The following is a 26,000-nucleotide window of genomic DNA, read 5'->3' on the forward strand; positions in this document are numbered from 1 at the left end:
GTACTCTTGAAAAGAAGTAACACTTAAAGATAATACGACTACAATCAGCTGGTGCAGTGTTTCCCATTCCGTTCAACACTTGGGTTTAACCTAACCTAAAATCGTGTTTAGTGTTTGAAACACTAATTATTTATATGCTTAAAACCCCCCATACACGGGCGAGCATGCTCGTGACGGTGTTGGCGGCAAACATGCTCACTCGTGTGTGGGATCCGCGAGAATTCGTATCAGCGAACATGTTGGTCTCGGCTCGTCGCCATAATATAGTCACCACAAATGGCCACAACTGCATTAGCATCCATTTGAATTTGATCAAAATAAATTAATTTAATATTAAATTTAAATAAATAAACACAACTTGACTGTCACAGCTCAAGAGAAGCAAGAGTAGGCCTACTGGGCGGTAGCGGCGAGCATGTTCTCGAGCATGCTCATCCGTCTCTTGACACCGAGCATGTTCGCCAACATGCTTGCGAACATGCTCGCCCGTGTATGGGGAGCTTTATAGTGACTGTAGGAAAAATATAATGTGTATCACGAGCGCAAATGACCTTGCTGCACTCGAGAAACATTAAATATATCTCTCGAGTGTAGACTTTGCTCACTAGTTAAACAAATAATAACTATTTATTTTTTGTTTTTACAGTCCCAAAAAAGAAGAGAAAGGAATAGAGAGAACACATTGTGAGGCTGAAGAGTTCTTTTGAAGAATTGCATTTTTTATCTCTAAGACTTTAATGTTGTCGTTAATTATGTAAATGTAGATAAAGCAAAAATTACCATTGGAAATACACAAAGTGTTATAATGATATATTTGATTTATTTTATACAAATAATTTATGTACATTTCCACATTTGGTTCAGTCGGCAAAGTATAAAACATAACAATCTGTATAAAAAATATACAACTTAAATCATTTTATAAATTTGCACAGTGGGAGGTATTACTTCCCTTTCTTTTTATGAAATGATTTCTTACTTCCTCCACCAAGTTTTTTCTTGAAAGGATCTTTTTTGCGGTTGCTGTTCTTCACTTTATGACGTATGAAGTCTTTTAACATTTTACGCTTTTCAGCAAACTCTTGGTCACCCTCATGTTCTTCGGGCAGTTTTAAAAATTCTTCTGCTTCTGCAAAAAAAAAACAAATTTTTTACTTATTGTCTATAATTATATGATTACCATGCAACGTTGTCTAAACTAAAAATCACTTGTACACTAATAATTTTAAAATACATAACACTTAGTCTATAAAAAAACATTTGAATGAAGGAATGCCAACAACAGTTGCAACAGTGAATAAAGTGGTAGGTTCAGAACAACCAACTGACTGCATTATCTAACACTTCGGTCACCATTGACAGTCCCATATCACTTAACACTGTTACGATATGATGTTACATTGTTTTTAACATATTTTGCACATGCCATTACGGTAGGTCTTTTGTGACAAACAAATGAGTTTAAGGACAAACAAAAATAAAAGCCTTACCCTTTAGTCGAGAGTCATTTTCAGTAAAAAAGAATGTTGTCTTCCAAGAGGGAATGGTAGGTTTTGTTTTCAAGCTTTTGACCTTTTCTTCTTCTTCTTCGGAGTCAGATTCACTCGAGTCGTATTTGAATGGATTTTTTGTAGCGTACTTTAATTTCTTTACACTTTCACTTCCAGATTGTTGTTGTGTATTTGTATCCTCATCTACAGAATGACAAATTAAATATGTATATATTACTATCATAATGGTCATCCTCGAACAATTTAGGGTTAAAGTTATTGAAACTTAGGATCATCTACAAATATTGTAGGATTGACATGTTTTCACAGTACAGTACACTCCCGATAAACGGAGGATGTTGGGACCGAGACTACCTCGGTTACCAAAAATCTCGGATAACACGGAGGTGTCTTAGATTTTTAAGGTTAGGGATTACCGTACCACTACCACATTAAGAAGTCAAAAACCAAGGCAGACACAATCAAGTCAATATTAAAACATTGTAATGACAAACACGACAAAATTGCGATACAAGGTGACAATGCCCGAGCAGATATGCTAACTGCTTTTGTTGACGTTTTCTTTCAGACGTTTGTTGTCTAGCTAACCAAAAATGGCGGCCAAACGAGTACAATGCAAGTACTGTGTGCGATTTTCATTTCCTAGGTTATTGCGGATCATTTTTACGTTAAAATAACAACTATTATAATTATTTAAAGTATAAATTTTAAGAAATAACAAATTACGTAATTATTCATTCTGTCTGAAAATAAAAATATATGTATTTAGGCCTAAAACTACCTAGGATAACCCATGGATCAGATAACCGAGGCTCGGATAATCGAGAGCGTACTGTATATATTAACAACAATTTAAGAGTACAGTAATACAAAATGTGTCATTCGATGCTTTTGCCAATAGTTATGGCTCTAGCATATTTAAAATATCTTATTATTGGTTCAACAGATAATCTAATCAACATGATAGGTAAAAACTGCAAATGCCCAGGTATTAAATGACTTAAAATTAAATCCAGCATATTACAAACCTTTAGATCCAAACAACTTTAATAGGCTGAAATCAGATTTGTTGCCTTGCTTAAGAACCTCTTTTAAATCTTCTTTCACATCATACACCTTCTCCTTGGATACTTGAGGTCTACTCTCTTCATTTAGTAAAGTGTTACGTTCTTTCTTTGACTTTTTCGTTTTATCTTGTGGTTCCTTATCCTCAGAAGGTTTTTGAGGTTTTAATAAATATTTTTGGTGATCTTCTCTTGTAGGGTCAAATCTTACCATTAAAGATCCATCAGATCTGTAAGAATAACATGGATCAGTTGGTATTTTTTTCTCAGCAATTGGTCTACTTTAACTTCAATTTTTAAACAGGTTTATGCTCAATTATTTTCAAAACGCGCAAATTCTATTACTCTTGAAACTGACCTATGTGTTTATAGCTATCATAAAATTAAAAATATGCCAACTGGGCTGAGAACCAAACTTTCCTCTGAACCAAAAGTGAAAAACAGTCAGTAACTTATTGAACACATTAATCATTTACAAATTATGTTTCTATGTTAGCAATTTTGCTGCGATACCATGACCGGGATTATTTTGAATTTTAAAAAAACAAATCGCTGACAATTTAAGGAGTTTCTTTAGAATGGGATAAACTCTGAGACAAATTTAATGTAATATAAAGCTGATATTTTGTCCTATTATAAACCTTATTTTTTATAGTAGTAGATTAAATAGAAATAAAAACCATTAACAATAAAACAGAGAGCATAATAACAACCTGAAGAGCTTCAGTGTGCTGACTGATTAAATGTCCTAAGAGTCTTCATCACCTGCGGACTAGTTGTGTTTTGCAGGGTCATTATGCACACTATTTAAAAAAAATCGTAAGTACCTTAATGAATACCAAGTATGAACGAGCCTATAGAGCACCGAACTTATCTACCATTGAACATATCGTTCTCATTCTCATATAACTGGAATTACTGCTATACCTATTCAGATTATATATATTGTCTTAGAGAGTCAACCATAGAGCGATTCAGCCTTACAAAACAATTGTGGCCAAGTGTGTTTATAATATCTGCCTCAGCTGATATACTACTTATAAAGATGAAATGTTGTTTCATGTTTAATGCTACACACTATCATATTTTATCATACAACAAAACCATGACCAATAACAAAAAAAATTGACTCCATAATATAGGCCTACCAGTACGCTTTATTATAACTAGGCCTATTTTCTATTAATTTGTTGGTTGAACTTAGTTATTTACATATTATTTCATTCTTAAACAATGTTATTCTATAATTTTATATTCTAATAGTCTGAAATCTATACTTATTTAATACGCAAGCAGGTTTTTTGTGTCAATTACTCCTCCGAAACTACTGAACCGATTGACATGTTTTTGGTGTCATTGGAAAGAACGTAACGTGAAGTTGTGCAGGAAACTTTCTTTTTAGGGAAATAATTAGAGAGAGAGGCCCTGGGGCCCTTTAAAGTTTCGTATTTCTCCATAAGGATAACATGTTAGATAATTTTTATTTACAGAAACATATGTTTGTTACTTGAAAATAGTCAAAGTCTACTACATAATAATTGTTGTGTATTATGACTTTTGATGTATACTACATTTCAATCAAGGATTGTGTACCTTAGAGTTTACCCATAATGGATCTTACTACTTTATTTTAATGCTGGGAATAGTACAATTTAGTTGAGAATAAGTTACCATGATTAAGAAATCTTTACTATAATAATTTATGTATTTAAAATCACAAATCTTTGACATTATTAATTCATTTGAAACTGAACAGCTGATCGACAAATCAAACAAATCATCTACTTCATGTGATGTGATTAGTGTTATTACACAAACATATTTTTTTAAATCAATAACTTGATTCTTTTTTACTTGTAGGTGTATTTTGCAGTTATGAAAGCACCAAACCAAGTAACTTTTATCTAATTTTCTTTATAAATCAACAGTATTAACACGTTCACTGCGTTATATATTTTCCCGCATTATTACACTGGTGCGTTACGAGATCTATAGGTCTCGTCCGCTATGATTACCCAGGTGCGATACGAGACCCTGAGATTACGTTGCGCAGTAATCTTTTGCGCATCATAACCTCAAAATAAATGGAGAGTGGGCGCTCTGTGTTTGTTTATTTGAACCAGTACAATGTTGACAATCTTCAGCCAGCCCAGGAACTGAATATGACGTCATTGTACGAGACCCCGAGATCTCGTATCGCACATTTGTAATACTTCATAATTTATTTGTATTTATTTACAATAAAACATGTGATTTCTATTTATTTACAATAATCGACTGCAATAAAATTAATATTTTATCACTTTATAGATATAAAATTAAACTTTTTATAATAATACGTTTTCTCATGGCTGATTCTAGGTTAAAAAATTATAAATGAATAATATGTTTGCACATTATTTATTCCATTACAATTTTAAAACATGGATTGCAATATAGTAAAAATGTGTAATATTATTATACAAAATAAAAATTCCAATGTTTTAAGTGTTGAATGAAAATATCTAAACAAATATACTGTAGTAATAAAATATTTTGTCAAATAAGCCTTTCAAGATTCTTATATTTTTCATACGAATAAAATGTTGATGTTCTCAAAGACACTGAATACTAAAATTAAAATTACACATGTTTCTCATTGAAACATTCCAGGCAAAAAAAGGGTTGGTCTGGACAGTCTTTGCAGAAGGTGTTCACTGTTTTGGTTTTCTTATCAGCCTCTCTTGAAGAGGATGTTTTCCTTAGTTTCTCATAGCATCCCCTGCAACGACGCCTTTTCTTCTTTCCCTCACCCTCTGATTTGCTGAGAGAATGAGCTGGCCTCTTTCTTTGTGGTGGTGTCATATGTCTTACAGGAGCCTCGTCCAGGCCCATTAGGCTTAAAGCAACTGATTCCCTAAACTTAAGCATAGGCATTTTGTCGTTGTTCAGCTTCCCGTAAATAACCCACGAGTTCACCAATGTGGTTCCCGTGATGAGCTCAAGGGCAACTTTTTTATACCACTTGAGATTTCTTCGTAACGTTGTGTAGTATGACGACATCTGATCACTGTAGTCAACTCCCTTCTTCACGTTATTATAGTCAAGCACACACTTAGGTTTCAGTATCGGCTCATTTGTTCTATTTCTTCTCCCTGAATTTACTAGGGTACTGTCATGATTAGGGGATGATGACACCATTGTCACGTTTCTTTTGTCCGTCCATTTTACCACTTTCGTACCATGCTGGCACTTAAATCCAATGCATTGGCCCCTTTTCAACTTAGTTTTCAATCCTTTAGGCAATCCCTTTCTGTTCACATTTACTGTTCCACACATCCTCGTTTTCAGTTCTAGGAGTTTTTCGACGATGGGTATGCCAGTGTAAAAGTTGTCAGTTATTAAGGTCCTTCCTTTGTTGAGAAATCCTTCAATCAGGACATCGTCACTTTCAAAATCCCCCATTAGATCTAAAACCACATCATAGGTGTGCCCATGGGGGCTGTTTGTGCTCTTCCCAGCATACAAAATCATTTTAAGTGTATAGCCGTCAACTGTACACAGCTTATACACTTTCACTCCATACTTATGGGCCTTATTCTTTATGTATTGTTTGAAAACAAGCCTCCCTCGCCATGGTATCATTGTTTCGTCTATTACAAGATCCTTGCCAGGTTCCAACGCATACATGTATGCTGAGTTGAGGTAATTCACAATTACTCTTATCTTAGCTAAACGGTCATTTTGGGCAGGAATCCGTTCATTATTCACAAAATGCCAAAACTTCTTTATCAACAAGAAGCGGTCTCTCGTCATGGTTTGTTTAATCAACGGGTTTCCATATAACGGATTCTTAGACCAATACAAATTGATGTGCGGCAGTTGAACTAGGCCCATACAAATCATAATACCTACGAATTTTTTCATTTCAGCAGATGTTGTGGGAAGCCAATCATTAGACCTTGATTTTGCAGAAGGTTGGTTAGATGATAAAAATTGAATAGCATACCTGTTTGTTTCTTGGGCCATGTAGTCCCAGAGCTCTTCGTCTAGAAAGTGGAGATAAATATCAATAGGTGAAGCCGGGTTGTCAACGTTAATGTTCACTTTTGAATTTCCACAAAACTCTTCAAAATAAACTGTCTCAGGTAAAGTAAAAGGTGATTTGTCTTCGACCCAACAGCACCCGAATTGGTTTATGTCAGGTCCTTCCGATGTGCTGGTACCACCTGAGGTCGTGATCGTGCCCCTACCACCTCCACCGACTGTTCCATCTTCCTCACCTCGTCCACCAACTGTTCCATCTTCGCCGCCTCCGCCGACTGTTCCATCGTCCCCGCCTCCGCCGACTGCTCCGTCGTCCCCGCCTTCGCCCATTGTCCAATCGTCTCCGCCTCCGCCGAGTGTGTGGTTGACAAGATGTCTGCCGGTTAGTTTACGGCGTTGGTCACAATCTTGACGAAATGTTCTCCCATCCGTCATCGCTGTCACATCCATCTCGCAGTTGTCATCTTCATCGTTTTCTCCATCGCCACCTGACGAAGCATCGTCCGATGATGGTACATAGTCAGGATCTTCAATATCGCTTCCATCGAAATCACATAGTTCTTGCTCATCGTCACTACTTTCGGATAATGCACTACTAGGTACCGGCCCATCCAATCCTTCCGTAACCAGTTGTTCCAAGAAAGCACTATTACTGGCATTCACAACAATAAGTTTTGGTCGTTTACGCGTATTGTACACCTTAGCAGGATCGTCAGGGACTTGAGGGTCGTCAGGGTTGTCCTCATCGGACGAAAACATACTTACAAAAACTCAATAAACAGTGTACACACAGTTAACCACACTAAAACGCAATGATTAGGTTAGCTTTCAATATACCAACAAATAACCCTAGCGCTCTCTGTTGATGTTAGACTACTATCGCCACCTGTGGCGCTTGGAGCAACTATTTTTGATACGAGATCCAGAGGTCTCGTATCGTAATAAAGTAAAGGTTTATTACTTCAGTGCGTTACGAGATCTATGTATCTCGTTTGTTTCATGAATGCCAGCTGTTTCAGCAATAAAATTACATTATTTATGTACAAGTTTCATTTATTTACGATAATCGTAGGTCAAAATATCAATGTCGTAATTTACGGAAAAATAGCAAGTTGTCGGTCCCGCACCACGGGCTAGGTGCGATACGAGACCCCGGGATCTCGTAACGCAGTGAACGTGTTAATTAGTTACTACATAAACTTGACAAGTCAGGTAATTAATTGTCAGTAGCCTATGACAATGGGAAGAAGAGTGGGTCCTCGAAAACGGATGAAGGCGGAGACACCCATCTAGAAAATCCAACTGAGTTTTTAAATATAGAGGTCAGTGGATTGCCAAGACACTGATTACCAATAAAAGGGGGCAGTGGTTTTATTTATGAGGAATATTAATAGGTACTTACGTATTAAACGGAGGCCACCTAACCTACAGTTTCTTAACTTAGCTATGATAATACTGATTATTAGTAAACCTTCATTCGATGTTTTCACTATCAGCAAGTTTGGTTGGTTAGGTTAGGTTATGATAGTTTAATTTTATAACTGATATAGCTGACCAGACTCAGTGACAGGCGATGACAGGTAATGGCGCGCGCTCCGGTCAACGACCCTGACCTTGGCCTACTTGGAGGGGATTCTGCGAGTAGACACATGACTCATTTGATAACGCTCGACTCACAACAATACTAGAATAGTTGTACTACAACATCTATAACAATTTAACCCTCTATAAGTGCCGCGGCGCGTTTCGTAATGGTGGCCTCCGTTTAATACGTAAGTACCTATTAATACATAAAACGCAGAGGATACGCGTCCGGTAACCAGACGTGGATTAGGCGTCCGGCAGTTACTGTCATAACCTAACCTAACCAACCAAACTTGCTGATAATGAAAAAAATCAAATGAAGGTCCAATTCTCTTCATGACATAAAATTATAAATTCCAAAAGTTCTAACAAAAGATGTACAGTTAAGAAGAAATTACATTCAAAGCAAAATCTGTGACAAAAAGTTAAAGAAACCGATGGGTTTCGAACCAGGGACCTCTTGGATATCAGCCGAGCACTCTATCCACTACACCACGAACAACGCTGGCCAATCATCGTATTGTTGTGGTAATTTCGTTCTGGGACCCCACAACCCGGTGACGTCACTACCGGACGCCTAATCCACGTCTGGTTACCGGACGCGTATCCTCTGTGTACATAAAAAAGGGCCTCATTAATGGCACAAGGTTTCATGTGATCAGAATGGTTAACAACTTAATAGAATGTAAAGTCTTAACTGGAACAAGTGAGTGGGGACATGTTTTGATTTCGAGGATAAAAATGTGCCCGTCGTTTCAAACTTGCCTTTTAAAAATGGAACAATGCTAATTTTTGTTATCTTTAGCATTTGCAGCACAAGCCCTTTAGTTAAAGAGCAGCACTGTTCTTACCCAGACCAATTTCAGCAGGGCCGCGTTAAGGGTCAGTGGCGCCCTGGGCAAACCCAGAAGCAGCGCCCCCCCCCTTATATATACATAACTAAAATGGTTTTGACCACAGCCGTGTAGGGAGGGGAAGAGGGAAGGTGGTTGACTCATCAGTTCGCCGAAATCTACAGCAGGTGGGTTGGGGTGAGTGCAATGATCTTGACAGTTCCTATATGCGAATGCCTCTTGCCCTGCGCCAATAGCTTAATGCACTACGTAGTGATTTGAATGATTTGATTACTGTTCAGTACAGTACAGTGTGCAGTTCATTCCACATGTATTGAACGGGGTTTTCTACTAAGGGAGTATGTTTTATCTTTGGTTCTACTATATAGGCCTATGCATATATATATTTATACATTAGCGTGTTTTTTTTTACCAGTTTCGTTTCGGGAGGGAGTTTTCAATTCAGAATCAGTGGAAAAACTGGTTAGTACACTTCACTTTCTTTAAAAATACTTCTTGACTTTCTTTTCTTTGAGCCAACCGCTTGCGGTTCTCGGCTCCACTAGGTTTTTATGCATTTTTCACTGTTTATAGTCCTACTTGTATCACACTTCTATTTATTTATTACTGGTTCACTAACTGCAGTGTGAGTGTCAACACTGACTAGTGACCGTCACAGTTTAGGTTGTGTTGTGACTGATTTTATGACTGTGCAGCAGGCACAACACGAACACAACCTACTGACTACTGACTAAGCATAAGCAGTACTGTACTGACTGGCGCCGCGCGGTAAGTTGTGACTTGTGCATGGGGGTGGGTGTGGCGATGGTGGGTGGTAGGGAGAGGAGGGGCACATCAACAGCTGTAGTCTACAGGCCTACCATGGTGTAAGGAAAATACATAGGTGTGCTATTCCCGTCATTTGCTGACGTCACCCAAATTGCAAACAAAAAATCAGCTGGTGTATTGCCATATTACCCAACCCATATTACTTAATTATTGTATATATTTGTTTTGATTTGATTGTTATTATTTTTATAATTTTCCTAAATGGTAAAATAGTGTTTGCAATCTGAGTGACGTCAGCATATGACGGGAATAGTACATCTATGTATTTTCCTTCCACCATGCAGGCCTACTGCCCTGCCTCTGATAGTACTTACTAGTAAAGTGAGTGCGCCCAGTTCACACTGCTGCCTGCCTTTCCCTGACTACACGAGGTATAATGTGAAGGTCGAGTATTTTAAATTTTGTTGTATTTTTTTACTTTTTCAAAAAGGGAAAATCACTTAACTACAAGTTGAAAACACCCATTATATTTTTGAAATCCCGGCTGATCAAAACCAGTTTTTCCTAGTGGGGGCGGTAGTTGAGGGTGCCCCTCAGGCGCCCCTCAACCACCGGCGCCCCTGGGCATATGCCCAGTCTGCCCGTTTATAAAAGTGGGCCTGAATTTCAGTCATGAGCAACTATAGTATATGTTGTTTTAAGTAAGGCTACATATTTTAATAGGATACGCATATTCGTTACGGAAAACTCTGACCAGGGTAATCTTGCTGAAGGTAACATAAAGACTAAAATCGTAGTATTCATGGAAGTGCTTTTGTGATAAAAATACTGTTTTTTAGTGTTTATTTTTAAAAGTGTGTTTTCTGCAGCATTTTTATGACCATCAAAATATTCTACATAGGCCTATTTGTTTGATATGATCAAATGTTTTGTTAAATGTGTTTTAAAAATCTTTAAATAACTACCCTATTACATACTTGAACACTTATTCATTTACTAAATATAATACACATACAGCTAGAAAATGGCTGGACTGCTTCCCTTCTAAGGCTTTATTATTACTGTATTTAATTTTCGACATCGAGTCAATATATAACATGATGAATTTGTTTTATAAATTCATATATTTTGCGGGGCATTGAGCCGCACAGTACTTATTTAATACGCAAGCAAATCTTTTGTGACAATTTCTCCTCCGAAACTACTGAACCGATTGTCATGTTTTTGGTGTCATTGGAAAGAGCGTAGCGTGAAGTTGTGCAGGAAACTTTCTTTTTATGGAAATAATGAGAGAGTGAGGCCCTGGAGCCCTTTAAAGTTTCTTATTTCTCCATAAGATTAACATGGGAAACAAAAATTGTTATGAAACTCCAGCTGTTGTCAGAAATCAAAAGTGAGAAGAAGAGCATAGGTTAATGGTAAACAGTCAATAAGTTTGCTAATAAAACTGTTTGCTACAAATATTTGCTGACTTGGTTGAAGTTCGTTTTAAAATAACGCCTGTAATACTTAGCAATTGCTCGAATTCGAGCAACAGGGACACTAGTTAAAATAATAGGCTGTGTTGTTTTAAATCAATTTAACGTTTGGTTTTCTGTTCACATTGTTCATTGTGGAACAAACCATTACATTAAAGAGCATTCAATTTGAAACACACATGCCAATCGATGACTAGAGAAAGAAGGTGCTGGAGTGTGTGCCGATGTCAAAGTCAAAGACAAGAAGTAAACAATGACCGGACATTCTGCGAACGACTTGTAGTACACAACTGCACGCTTTGTTTAAAGCAAAAACCTTCTAATATATTTAGTCGTTTCTGCCAACATTATTGACTGAATCATTTTTATCATTTAGTAAAGAGCAACTGCACCAACTGATTACCTTAAATTGTTAAAAACTGTTTACAAATTATTTGTAGGCTTATAACTTTTTCAATAGTCTTATAAAAATTTCAATAAAATATATATTTAAGATGATTAAAGTTTAAACAGGCTTTGGCTACGGTACTAGAAAATGCTTTTTCAAATTAAGTCTTGACAAATAATATCTTAAGCAGCTAAATAATAAAAAAAAACTACTTTTAGAGGGGGATGAAGACTTAAGTTAAGACAATAATTTTACTACTTGAGTCAACTTAGTAATATCTTAAACTGCTATTTCGTACAATTACAACTTACTTTGCATCAGTTATTTTTCTTGCTTCAGAAAATGGCCTGATTGGCTGTTTAACAATGCTTTCCAGTATTTCAAGCTGTCTCTTCTTTTCAGTTTCGATGTCTACACTTTCAGTGTGAGCTTCATCCAGTTCATTCTCAGATTCACTCTCGTGAAACCTTGAATCTAAATTAAATCGAGAATCACTTGCAAACTTCGACTGGAGTTCCATAAGCTGTAACAAAATAAAAGAATATTCAAGATGGTCTGATTTATCAATCCTTTGTATTTTCTCTACACATCAGTTTTCAAGTGAAAACACTGTATACAAAGTTGATATTTGTATAAAATTTACCTTATGACCTTTCTTTCCTTCAAACTGAGTGTTGACTTTGAGTTTGAAATCAACCTCTTGTTCAGATGCACTGTCATCGTCTTCAAATAATTTGTTTGTTTTACCCTCTAAACTAACTTTGGGTTCTGACTCTTCAGCATCACTGAAAACGATCTTTTTGTTAACCTGTTCCTTTCCCTGAAAACAAACACAGAGGTAAGATTATAAATTTACCAAGTAGGCCTTATTAAGTAAAACTCCGATCAAGTTAGATATGAATGACGCCTTATATTTATAGTAGTTTGTAATAAATAGGGTCAAATGTAAGTGTTTAAACCAGTTTTCATAACGGTTAAGACTCTCTTGTCTGTTTCTTAAACAAAAGCATCATTGTTTTTGTTGTGCAATAAATCAACAGTTTTTGATTAACCAAAATAATTTGTCCTTAAGAGAGTTTTTAGAGCAAATCCAGCATTGTCACTGAAATTTCTTTTCCACCAGTTGTTAACATTATCTATCAGAGATTAAGTGGATTTTATAAAGAAACAACTTTAACAATTTAGGTATCTTCCTACCCAAATTAAAAAAAAAAAATATGTATTTCCCTCGAGAATTTTCTGAGAGTAAAACAAACTACATGAAAATAAGTGGACAAAAGATGATAAAGAAGACCATTTTAGAAGTATTTCCACAAAGCAGATTCCACAAAGCAAACACAAGCAATAACAGAAAAGATGTTGAAATTCAAAACAGACGCACGGCAGCAGAAAAATCATATTGGAGCTTAATAAAATTATGCAAAAGTAAACTTCTACCAAAAACCACCTAAATAAGATTCTATAAAACTATAAAACCATAGTGCAACCTGTAGTGCTATACAGGTCAGAGACTTGATCTTTCACCAAAAAGTCATAAAAAAAGACTTATTACTCTTGAAAATTAAGTACCGGTATTGAGAATGATTTTTGGACCAGTAAAATACGGAGACTTGTGGAGGATAAGAGAAAATAGGGAGTTGAGGAAATGAAATGAAATATTATTTATTGTAATGCGTGCCACATTCAACACAGAGGTGAGGAAGAGATGGTAAAGAAAGTGATAAGAGGTACTCCGGAGGGCAGGAGACCATTGGGAAGACCAAGGATGTGATGGATTGACGAGGTAACAAAGGACCTAAAGAGTATGAAATGAAATGAAATATTTATTTGTCACATAGAATTTACATAATTGTGATACATCACCAGTAAACATATGACACGTCAGTTTTTTAAACAAAATACATGATATTATTTATTTTATTTCATTGTAGTTAGTAATATATTAAAAAAACTAGTGGCCTTTTGAGGGGCCATAGCCCCTAAATTAGACTATAATAAAAACACCATATATAAAAAGACAAATATTCGAAGTATGTTTTTAAAATTGTCAATTTTATGTTACTTAAAATTAACAGTGTTTCTTGTTTTATATCTTGGTTTTCCTTCCGTTGGAGTCGTATATTAGTTGCTCCTGATGTGTCAATGAAATACAATTGTAAAATAATGATTAAATCAATAACACAGCATATTAACAAATGGAAACGTGCACACAATTTGGCCTGAGCCCGGAGAACGATGAATCAGAGCTGAAATCATACAGCCATTTATTTCACATCTTTTCTAGTTTAAAATTGAATATTTGTTTTGTAATCTTACGAATTATGTTATAGGTTCCACTTTGAGAACCAAATGTAAAGGTTAAAATTATTATTAATTATTATGAAGGCAACTCCCCATTTTGTGGTAGTAAGTCAGAAATATATCTATGAATTTGTCCCTGAATTTTAAGACAGTAAGGCCCATTTCCCGGAATCTCTTTTCGTGTAGCGGAAAGCGAAGCAAAAGCCATTGCACTGTTGTTTTGCCTTATGTTTTTTATGAAGTTCGAATCATGTAAAAACAGTTCTTTTAGTTGTGGTCATTTACTTGTGGTTGTGGCATGTTCATTGTGGCACCATGCGTTGAAATCCTCTGCGAAGTGAAATGCGCCACAATGCATGCAAGTGCTTTAAGAGGACCTAGATTGTGAGAAACAACACTCAACTCATTTTCAAGCGTTCTTCTAAAGACAGGTTGTAAAACAGCTTCTGGATTTCTTTCGCAGTTAGGCCCTACATGACGTTCTCTTTTGTATTTCTTAAGTCTTTTGAATTCCTGGACACTCTTCCACGTCTTGCAGGTCTTCCCCTACCCTGTCTAGTTACTTCACTCATAATAAAAACAGAAAAAATAAATACAATTCATTTTGAAACATTATTTACCCACACTGACTTTCGGAATAAATGTAAACATTGCAAATAAATAAGTAACAGCTGATAGAATGCAGACGTTTTTCAGTCCCCATGCATTTCTTATGGTGGATATTTTACGTTATATCTCGTTTTCTGGTAACTTTATGGGAATTCTGCTATTTTTCCCGAGTCCCTGGGGTCAAGACCTTTAATTTAAGACCCCTCCCACTTTTCTGCGACTTACCAGTCGTCCACAATTTTCTGGTAAAAAGTTGGTCTTACAGAATTATATATATGGATAAGGTCGAAAGATTAAAATATAACAAAAAGAGTTAGTTACAAAAAAAATTCATCAACTGAATAAGGACAAAGTAGTTCCAAATGTTCCCTAAGTAGTTTTTTAAAAATATCCATCTTTTCTGTCGATTTGATTTGGTTAGGGAGGTGGTTGAATAGCTTCCTACCCATATACAAAGGTGCTTTCTCATAAATAACTGTTCTATGGATAGGGAACTAAAGAGTGTTTCTATGTCGAGTGTTATATGGATGTTGGTGATTTTGTGATGAGAAAGAGGTCAAGTGTTTTTTAACAAATATACATAGTTGATATATATACACAGCATGAATTGTTAATAGTTTCAAATGTACAAACAGAGGACGACAAGAAGTACGAGGTGCAGTGTCAGTTAAAACTCTCATGGCCTTTTTTTGAAGAATAAAAAACCCATCTATGATCGGAGAGCTGCCCCAAGAAATAATGCCATAGCAAGCCCTGGACATAGACAATAGACAATTTTCTTTATTTGTGATTTCTTTAAGAAATACAATGGCGTCAGAAAAATTCAGAATGTTTAACATTTAGATTGTTTTAACAGTTTACATAAAGTAGGAATGGTAAACAGTCAAAGCAGCATTTAGTCCTGTTGTTTTGAAGATGACCCTTAATCCAAACAAAGCTTTGGCTAACGATTTAGTCACCTGAAATTGATGTTCTTCCCATTTTAAATGTTCATTCATATACAAACCCAGAAATTTTATGTTTTCTGAAGCCTTGAATTGTTCCCCAGAATCCAAGCTGATGGTTTCCTTTTCTGTATTTAACTGTGGATTGTGAAAATGAAGTAAGTGTGTTTTTGAACAGTTGAGATGAAGACCATTATGTTTTAACCAAAGTTCTATTTTGTTCAAATTTTCCGATGCTTTGATAGACGCTAGGGTAACAGATGGGGCTTTGACCAACACAGTAGTGTCATCGGCAAATTGTACGATTCTGGAATCCAATGTGGCAGCTAGATCATTTATGTAGAGAATAAAAAGAAGAGGTCCAACTTTAGACCCTTGAGGAACGCCATGAAGAACCGGACACCAGTTTGAGAAATTTTTAATGTTAGATTTATCTTTGATGACAACTCGTTGATAACGTCCCTGAAGATAGCATTTGAACCAGGCCAAGGAAGAACCAACAATTCCATATAGTTTAAGTTTTTCCAGAAGAATGTCATGCCTCACACAGTCGAAGGCCTTGGAAAGATCACAGAAAACACCAATTGCCCTCTGGGATCTATCCAGGGCTTCCACAGTATCAGAAATAAGCTCAACTACTGCATCTGAGGTACTCCTATTTTGTCTAAAACCAAACTGATCTTTGTTGAGTAATTCGTTTGTTTCAAGGAATGGAACTAGCTGTGATAGAGCAGCCTCTTCAAACAATTTTGAGATGACTGGCAAAAGAGCGATTGGTCGATAGTTAGATATTTCATGGGAGTCACCTTTTTTGAATACTGGTTTGATTTGTGCGTATTTTAATTTGTCTGGAAAAGAGCCTGTTAACAGTGATATATTGATACAATGAGTTAAAGGTTTTAAGATGCAAGGAGCTAAAGATTTTATAAGATGTGCTGGAATTTCGTCCCATCCTGTGGATGGTTTGTTTTTGAGTTTTTTTATACATGAAAAGACAAAAGATTCTGATACCGGTTGAAACTTGAAAGAATTAGGAACTTTTAAAGATGCCTTTTTTGCGCTCTTTACAGATTCTGCAATAGAAACATGAGAATGAATATCTTTTGCTACGCTTGTAAACAAATTGTTCATACTGTTAGCTACTGATATTGGTTTTGCTACCACCTCCCCATTAATTCTAATCTCTGGACACGACTGATCTTCTACACATTGCCCTAACTCTTTTTTTAACAATATTCCAAGTTGTTCTAGTTAGGGGAGAAGGGGGTAGATTTGAACACGGGGTAGATTTGAACAGATTCAAATTTCCCTCCAAAACAGCCAGCAGATTTCTTCTTCTTTCTGTTTTGTGTTCAAGTTGATGATGTCATTCAGCAGGGTTGGTTTCCCTCCATTTCTGCCACTCTTAGTGTCAGAGGCAAAATGTGATATTTCTAACCTCCAAATTTTATAATTTTGTTCCAAAGTTTTAAGAGTTTTTGAAGAAAGAAAATACCTTCTGAATTAATCTATTGCAATCATTGGTAAGTACACTTCTTAACCTACATTTCTATATAATAATTATGTTTAATTCTCTTACTGCAGTATTAAAAATAATTAAAAACCAAAAACTTGCACTTGGGGGCACATTTGAACATAGAGCGGGGGGTACATTTGAACATGTAAATATACCATTATAGCAATGTTCTGAATATAAAATGTTGTTGTTTTGTTAATTTGTTATGCTTTTAGTGATGTAGCTATGTAGACTTTTACCTTATCAATGATCTTAGATCAGATAGATTAACTTAGTATAACCTAGTTTTGAATAGCCTAGGCATATACCAATCCAACTAACCTGGCCTATTTAATGTAGTTAGCCAAATCGATTTGACGACATGCAAGATTTGTTTTGTGATCAGTATCACAACACCAAATTAACAATATTCTAAATTGAAAACATATATTTTATTAGTCATGCTTTTTTATTAGGCAGGTTAGTCCTGCTGCATCTTAGGTCAGATAACCTAATTTTGATCAGCCAATACTAATTTAATTGTAGTCCTAGCATAGTTAACCTTGTTAGCCAGGCTCAATTTTAAACCTTAAAGGTTTTGTTGTGTGGTCTGCATAAGCCTTTAGGCTAATTAAGATAGGCTACATTTTAATGTTAAGTGGGTTTTGTTCCAGGATTAGACGATGGTTCGAAATTATAAGAAGAAAAATACCCACCTAGAAATCAATGAGGAAGATGTACAAAGAGGAATCAAATTGGTGTTACAAGATAATATGTCTTGCCGCCAAGCTGCAGAGATCTGCGGGATAAAGCACACAACACTGTTTTATCGTTTAAAAAAAGTGAAGAAAGGAGATAAGGCTGCTGAAGACGACAACCAGCCGGATGATCCATTACCTCAAGAATTGTTGGATTCTGCAAGCAAGTTTGGTTCTAAATACACAGTGAACCAAGTGTTTACCAAAGAACAGGAAATTCTCCTTGAAAACTATATACTTACATGTGCCTCAATGAAATATGGGTTGACTTACAAAATGATCCGAACATTATCTTACCGGTACGCCAGTTACTTGAATCGATGTCCTCAAAAGTGGGAGGAAAATCAGTTAGCCGGGATTGATTGGTTAAAAGGGTATATGAAAAGACACCCAAATCTTACTCTGCGCAAACCTGAGAACACTAGCTTGGCTAGAACTCTAGCATTTAACAGAAATAATGTTGAAGAATTTCAGAACAACTTGTCTGAAGTGTATGCTAAACACAAGTTCAAGCCTGAGAATATATTGAACCTGGACGAAACAGGTATTATGACTGTCGTCCAAGCGCCTAATATAGTGGCCAAAAAAGGAACTAAACAGGTTGGACAAGTGGTTTCAGGTGAAAGAGGTTCACTTGTAACCATGGTTGCTACAATCACTGCTGCGGGAAATACAATCCCCCCTGTTTTTATTTTTCCCCGGAGTAGAATGCATGATAGCCTAATGCATGATGCTGTTCCAGGTAGCCTGGGTTTAGCAAATTCCCCTACTAGTGGGTGGATAACCTGTGACCTATTTTTGAAAGTACTTCAGCATGTGGCTGAACACACACGATGCACTAAAGATTTGCCCATCCTGCTCATCATGGATAACCATGAAGCTCATTGCAGCCTAGATGTGATTTTGTTCGCAAGAGAGAAAGGTATTGTAATTGTTACAATTCCACCCCATTGTAGCCATCGTTTACAGCCCCTTGACGTATGTGTGTTAGGCCCTTTTAAGAGACATCTCTCTACTGTACAAAATGACTGGCTTGTAAATAACCCAGGGAAAAAAATTAGCATTCATGACCTTGCTGGGTTAGCATCTAAAGCATTTGACATTGCTTTTACAAGACAAAATATAACTAAAAGTTTCAAAGAGTGTGGAATTTGGCCTTATTCGAGAAGCGTTTTTTCAGATGCAGACTTTGTAATAACAGAGGAACCAAACCAAGAACAAAACCAGTCTGGTGCAAGTAGACCTGTTGGTCAAACAGAGCCAGTGCCAAGCTGTTCCAATGTTGAGGTAGACCTACCAACCCAATCTTCAGGTTCAACTGAAAGGCCCAACTCCTCTACAAAATCTCCGGGTCCAGAGATGGTGAGACCATTCCCAAACCCAGAAACTGCACTAAAAAATCCTAAAAGAAAAACAAAAGAAAAGGGCAAATCCAGGATTTGGACAGACACTCCTGAAAAAAGACGCCTCGAAGAACTGAAAGCAGCTAAGGAAGCCAAGCTAAAAAAGAAACAAGCTTTAAAATCCAAAAGAAAATTAATACTAGATGAAAAGAACTTGAATGCTTCTCAAAACAACTGTGGTAAAAAACAGAGGCCTAAAAAACAAAAACTTTCAAGGAAGAAAGAGAGTGACGATTCCGAGCTTTCAGAAGAGGAAGTTGTTTATGCTGAAAGTGACGATTCTCCTTACTGTGAGTCATTTGGAAGCGAAGAAGAAGATGGCGACCTTCCACAAAACAGCTCAGGAAAAATCAATCCATTGCTGGAGTGCTACTATGCAGTCTTCTATGACTTAAACTGGTACTTGGGAAGAATAATTGATTTTCCTGATGAAGGCCTCACTAAAGTAAAATTTCTAAGACAAGGACTTGGTGATAACTATGAATGGCCAATCCATGAAGATACAGACATTGTCCAAAATCATTTTATTTTTTATGGGCCTATCAGGTTAATTGGTAATGGGCCATTCACCATTGCCGATTCCTGCAAAAGAAGAATTGTTCTTAAGTATAAAGCTCTTAAGACACAACGCACAACATAGATTTGCTTTTGAGTAAACATGTATAATTTGTCAAATATTTCTTTGTAGCCTCATTATAATATGTTTTTGAAAGTCAATAAATTTGTTATAAACTTTATTTCTGACAGTTGTTGTTAAAATACCCAGTTGTTCAAATCTACCCCATGCTTGTTCAAATCTGCCCCATGCTTGTTCAAATCTGCCCCGGTGTGGGGCACATTTGAACGCAATGAACACGTTTAGAAAAAAAATATTAAAATTATTAAAAAATTAAAAATTTTGAATTTTGTTAGTCGTTTAAGTTAGATAAAGATCTATATGATATTTAAAAAAATATATCATTAACATAAAAACAAACAGAAAAAATACAAAAATAAAAGTTGAAAATTTGTTCAAATCTACCCCCCTCTCCCCTACATTGTCACTTTCTTTTATCAAATTAACATTATACAACTTTTTTGCTGCAAAAACTACTTTTCTAAACACCCGTTTATAATTCTTAAAGTACTCCATAAAAACAGGATTCGATGGAGCTATGGGAGCATACCTGTAGCTGGCACAAGACAGAGGATTCTGAGACACATGGTTAGCGAGGCTGAAGGTTTACAATGGCCACAGGAGTAAGAAAGAGTAAGTAGCCTAGGCCTAAGTAAGAATGTATAAAATCATGATTAAGTTTACATTATTTTCATTAATAAAGATTTATTTTATTACATATCATAGAGTTTTAAAAGCACATTAATTAGCACTTAGTTATAGCCTTAATCTTTTCTTATGTTAGTTTGCTGGAAAAAAAACTTACCAGTGTAGACAAAGCTTTTTTTATAATGTTTTTCTGATCTGCATGTAATTGGCTTTGCTCTTGGACAGCTTTTTTCCTTTTCATTTCTGCTATTTTTGAGTCATATTTCTCAGACTTAGTATGATTTTCTACAACTGCAACTTCTTCTTTAGCTGCAATTTTATTTGTTTCAACCTTATTTTTTAAATTGTGGAAATTATTATGACCATCTTCATCCCTCATGTGTGCATTTTGTTTAGCTTCAGAACGATCAGACCACTTAGATGTTTTGAAACCTTCAAAATTTTTCATTTTCTTTTCATATTTATTTTCCCTATTCAAATTTTTGTCCACATTTTTACCTGATGGAACAATTTCAAAATCACTTTTAGGATTTTCAACATCTGGACAATCATTCCAAACATCACTGAATTCTTCAAGTTTGGTCATTACATTTAAGGGATCATCAATTTTAGCTTTCTTCATTTGTGATTCAGTAGATGGGTCAATTCCTGCTTTTGGCCTTTTCTTTAAAGTTGGTAAATCAGTATTTTGACCATCTCCTAAATGAAATTTTGTTCCTTTGAATGGTTTCATAGGAAATCCATTTATATTTTGTACAATGGATTTATCCTTATAATGTTTTTTTGATTGGAGTGTCATCTTTTATTGTAGTAGTTGATTCAACGAGTATTGTCTTCTTTGTTCAGCTTCACCTGGAAAAGTTATGTCTTTATTTAGTCAACATTGAGATGCATGCTCGGTTGAAGAAAAGTGTAGGACATTGTCAAAAAGATTCTAATAATGTTGTGAGAAAATCAGAGTTCATGACACACTAGATTTGTCTTAAACCAGGCTGTTGTTCTACAAGTCTTTTATATTAGTAAATTAACGGGCTAGCCAAAGTTGATATCCACATCACATCTTACTAAAACAAACAAATACCCCTAACTGAATAACGTAAACAAAACTTCATTAGGCCTATATTGAATCTTAGCCTCCTGATCGCATTTAAATACTATAAATTGGTGTAAATACCTGTGCATTTTTACAAAGAGGATCACATATATGCAGGTATTTACACCAATTTATAGAAAACAAAACGTTCTCTGTCTGCTAGACTCCGTTCAGCTTCGTTAGTAACCGCTCGAATATCTTGGCCGGCAAATGCAAAGTAAAGGTCTGGGAACAATGAAACAGGTAATAAACTCAGAACATTGCTAGCCAAAGTAAAACCAAGGGGAAAAAATGTTAGTAAACTTAGAAAAAGAGTACAAGAGTTGAATTTTTCAGTCATTAAACTTAGGACCTACTAACGATATTTGCGAATCAATTATTATTTTATTCATAAGGTGCCGTTTAATGTATTTTAGTGGATAATAGAGAAGAGCTGATTTCTCACTTTTTGCGAAAATACCCCGGAGCAAAATGTTGAACGTCAAAATCCTGTAATCTACGGGAAAATCTGGTGATATGGCAACCCTAGAAACTGACAACTGGCGTTTCTGAGTAGACGTCTTGCAAGAAACAAAAGAAAACCCCAAAGGGTCAATTTATTGGACAGAGACGCGACTGTCTAAAAATAGATGCAGTAAAGTACGGAGTAGTGTGGCTAGCTGATAAAGTTGCAATCATTTCTTGGAGTCTAGACGAGAGGATAGATTAGGCCTATTCATACTTGGCTTAAAATACCTACATTTGTATGGTTGTGATGGTCAGGCAATTATTGACCGTATTTTTTAGTTTATGGGAATCAGCCCAAAGCCCAGTTTTGGCTATTGCCGTTAATATTGGCAATCGGTCAGTTTGGCAATCGGTCGCAACTCCGCTAGCCAGCATTATCTTGCAATTTATTTGGGGTTTTGATACTTGATACTTACTTGATACTTGTAGTCTATGTCGTTGACCAATGAAATCGGCATGACTGCGTCAGATTACTAAATACTAAAATACTATTTACACAATACTATTTACACTGTGGCAATGGCTAAAAAGTGGCTCGTTGCCTAATTCTTCGAGGCTGTAAAGAGGCCTATTAACCAGCCTGTCACGCAGGGCCGTCTTATAATCATCAAGGTCCAGATTGCGCACATGAACCGGCAAGGAATTAAACAGCCTTATCGCCGACCGAGGATAACTCTTCAGAGAGCGGGCTAGGCGGCATCTCGGCAGATCAATGTCACAAGCTTGGCGGGTATGGTGGCTATGTACATTGTCTCTGACTACAAAATGATGAATGTTTATCTTCAGCAGGGTCAAGATGTTAAGGACATACTGGCTGTAGACAGTCAAGTACTTTGTTGAGTGTCACAAAGTATTGAGTACCGGTTGCTACATTGCTAGATTGCTACATCACGTTCGGTTGTTTGGATCGTGGCATGGAATGTATGGCCTGATTGTTCTGATGACATGAGGTGTCATCATTCTGTGTGATGTGTAGGACCACCGAACCTGGGTGTAGTCAGTCAGAGTCGGGTTTGAAGAGTCCGTGAGCTGCGGTTACGGGGTATCTTTCCTTCCCCCGCGGGTGTTTGTGGGGTTGGGCATGTTCGCTTCTAAATCACTTTTACATAGGCTATTTCCAATTGATAGTAATTTGTTACGAATCATTTTGTTTATTTTTAAATTGTTTCTTCTAACTTTAATGGTTTATATCATCAGTTGATGATAGCAGTAAACTCATTACAAACAGGTTTTCTGTTCTTTTGACATAATAAATACAGTGTGAAATTGTTAACTCTGCTTTCGATCATTGAGTTTCTGCCCTTCCCGTGCGTGATTGTTACATTGGTCCGTGGGGGTGGGCATGTTCGCTTCTAAATCACTTTTACACAGGATATATTTTCAATTGATAGTAACTTGTTACGAATCATTTTGTTCATTTGTAAAAAGAGTTTTGTAAATGGCCTATAACTTATCATCAATTGATAGTGTTGACTATACGTAAGCATAAACTATATAACTACCTATATAACTTGATAGTAGTAAACAATATGGTCAATAACTGCCTGACCGTCATATGGTCGCCATTTCATAAGAAAGTAGGCTATTAAAGTAAGTTATGAGTACCGGTACCTATAACTTACATAGGCCCTATGGTTTTCTTTTCTCCTTCTCATCAAAAAGACAAATGAACCATACTAGGATAAAAAAGTAGGTCTATATATACAATTTAAAGTTAGGCTAGAACATAGAAAAAATTACTCTTCAAAATATTCTGACGGCATAAGTTACAAGAGACTGGTTTATCGAGACTGTTCTGTTCTAAACAGAGAAGACCTACACTTAATAGATATTTAAGTTTATTTTCTAAGGTTTAAGTTGTCCCAGAACTTTGAAATATTATTAACACTGTATAAAGACAAAAACCAACTTAAGTTCAAATGACGTGATATTGTTAAGCAAATTACATCTAGATTAGCCTATACTACCTAAGGTTCCTTTCTTGCTAAGTAAAGTCTGATTATTGTTTAATCTATGAATGAGCAATATTTTTAGAGAAAACGTGGAATATAATTTAAATCCAATAGTATAGTAATTAATAATTATAAATTCTAACCTATATTCAAAACAAACATTTGGAGACAGACAGCACATTGGAGAGAGACAAAAAATCAAGCATGCTGCCAGTGTGCCAGTGCTGCCAGTTCACCAGTGTGCCACTAAAAAAAATAAAAAAACTGCTAGGTCTGTTTCGACTGCAGCCCTAGGAGGATTAATCCTCCTAGCTGCAGCCTGATGGCTTTAGTGGTTAAGAGATGACCCACGGCCGCCTTTAACTTCTGACTACAGTAAGTATTATCGTATTATGCTACCATGGATTAAATATACACTATCTCGAGTATGGAGGAAGTGGAACTTGTCACCTTTCTGTGATCAAACTCCCTTCTTCAGTGGTGGGAAGAAAATTGCATCATCTTGAACGCTTAAGTTTTCCATTTCTAACCGGTAAAACAGTCCACTATGACTTTATTATTCTGCTTGACGAATGACATTACCACTATCTTTTCTTCTTCAGAAATGAAATTCTTTGGTCTATTCCTTGACGAAAGCCCTAAATTCCACAGCTACATCGAGCATTTCAGCAAGAAAGTATCAGTGGGTATATTCATGTTGAGAGTTCTTAGCCAATCAGCCACCACTGATGATGTCCTAAGAACAGCTGTTATCAGCCTATTATGGACTTGTTTGTTTACCCATATCTGACTTATGCTGTTCCTGCTTGGGGATGCAAAAGCGAAAGGACTCGGTTCTTGTTTATGCTTCAGAGAAGGGCATTCCGAATTATATTTTTTATATTCCCAAACAACAATAATACAGAGATAATTTCAGAGCATTTAAAATACCTTGCCATCAATTTACATCTTTGAAACTCTATCTTTCCACAACAAAAATACTTCCTTTTTCTCATCAGCAATAAAGCTCGGGTATCTATTTCGCAATACGGTACTTCAAATCTACCAATTCCTCAAAATTCCACTTCTTTCTTTCAAAGACACTTTCATTATAATTCCATAAAAAAATTCAATAGTCTTCCACCTCGAGTGAAGGCCGAACAAGATCTAAAAAAACAGGTCTCTTAAGTCCATGATGTTGTTAGAAAAATCATCCTACAGCATCCGTAATACTTTATTTAGTCATCATTCACAATGTCACGTGAGCATCTTTAGTTTATTTAATTATATAGCTATTTATAGTAAGACATTTGGTTGCATTAAGGTGAACTAAGTTGATCTTGTCTTGTATTAACTTGGCTAATGCAAATCATTGTCAGTCTGGTCCAATATTGACTTGTTATTGACTCTTGATGATTTGTCATCCTTTTCCTTGGATCAGCTTAAGACAATTCAAGTTGATTCCATCTTGTTAATGTAAGGGTGTGATTAGTTTACGCTGTACTAGGGCAATAGGGGGACCTGTGTGATTTCGCACGAAAAAAAGGTTTTCTTTTATGAATGAATCCATTCACAAAAGGCATGGGTCATGTCGTTTGTTGGACAGTATAAGCTTAGACTAACCAACATAAGCATATTTAAAACATACTCCTCCTTGAGGAGTATGCTTTATCTATGGCATAGACTAACCAACACAAGTAGACTTCTCATCCCATTGTAAATTTTGAAGCACGTTTTTCGTGTCTAGTTCATGTACTTGACACAAAGGCGCTAGTGTCGATGAAACTTTGTTTCAACTATTTTAGGGTTAATTTCTTGATTTCTGCTTTACTGTTTGGTTATATAACTAGGGGACAAGTTATTGTTTATGATTAGATCGTATTATTTGGTTAAACGAGGTTTTAAATGGCTGTAATACCGGGAAACAAATTGTAAACAAAACACGACCTCTACATAAACCGTACATGAACCAACAATAAAATTGTCTTCAGCTGTTCCATAAGGATGAGAAATCTACTAAGG

The 26,000-nt window shown here is 36.0% G+C and overlaps 2 protein-coding genes across 3 annotated transcripts in view; one reads left to right on the forward strand and one right to left on the reverse strand.

Moving 5' to 3' along the window:
- The window catches only part of LOC129005706 (nicastrin-like), a 41,875-nt gene extending 41,121 nt beyond the window's left edge, over positions 1 to 754 (forward strand). Inside the window, exon 14 of the mRNA XM_054434674.1 lies at positions 647 to 754. Within this exon, the coding sequence (XP_054290649.1) occupies positions 647 to 707 (61 nt within the window). The 3' untranslated portion in view covers positions 708 to 754. The remainder of the gene's footprint in view (positions 1 to 646) is intronic.
- Positions 685 to 24,177, reverse strand: LOC129005707 (probable RNA-binding protein CG14230). 2 transcript variants are annotated; one of them, XM_054434677.1, is made up of 7 exons: positions 24,143 to 24,177; positions 20,605 to 21,299; positions 12,317 to 12,493; positions 11,985 to 12,196; positions 2,540 to 2,805; positions 1,491 to 1,694; positions 685 to 1,129 (listed from the first exon to the last, which is right to left on the reverse strand). In XM_054434677.1, the coding sequence occupies exons 2-7, from the start codon at positions 21,244 to 21,246 to the stop codon at positions 945 to 947; spliced, it is 1,686 nt and encodes a 561-aa protein (XP_054290652.1). In that variant the 5' UTR covers positions 21,247 to 21,299; positions 24,143 to 24,177; the 3' UTR covers positions 685 to 944. The 2 variants fall into 2 exon arrangements, with proteins under 2 accessions (XP_054290652.1, XP_054290651.1); XM_054434676.1 differs by lacking the exon at positions 24,143 to 24,177 and adding an exon at positions 24,015 to 24,128.
- Between the last annotated feature and the right edge of the window lie 1,823 nt (positions 24,178 to 26,000).

The sequence above is a fragment of the Macrosteles quadrilineatus genome, unplaced genomic scaffold (genome assembly GCF_028750875.1).
Source record: "Macrosteles quadrilineatus isolate MER2022 unplaced genomic scaffold, UCM_ALF_1.0 Scaffold_31__1_contigs__length_1484076, whole genome shotgun sequence".
Lineage (NCBI taxonomy): Eukaryota > Metazoa > Arthropoda > Insecta > Hemiptera > Cicadellidae > Macrosteles > Macrosteles quadrilineatus.

What these genes read in the sequence shown, in the direction of transcription:
- LOC129005707 (XM_054434677.1), bottom strand. Translation starts at nt 21,246, where the DNA reads ATGACACTCCAATCAAAAAAACATTATAAGGATAAATCCATTGTACAA. An exon ending in AGAAAAATAACTGATGCAAA is followed by an intron (nt 2,806 to 11,984) that starts GTAAGTTGTAAT and finishes TTATTCTTACAG; the next exon opens with ATCTGATGGATCTTTAATGG. An exon ending in AAAGTTGTTTGGATCTAAAG is followed by an intron (nt 1,695 to 2,539) that starts GTTTGTAATATG and finishes GTCATTCTGTAG; the next exon opens with ATGAGGATACAAATACACAA.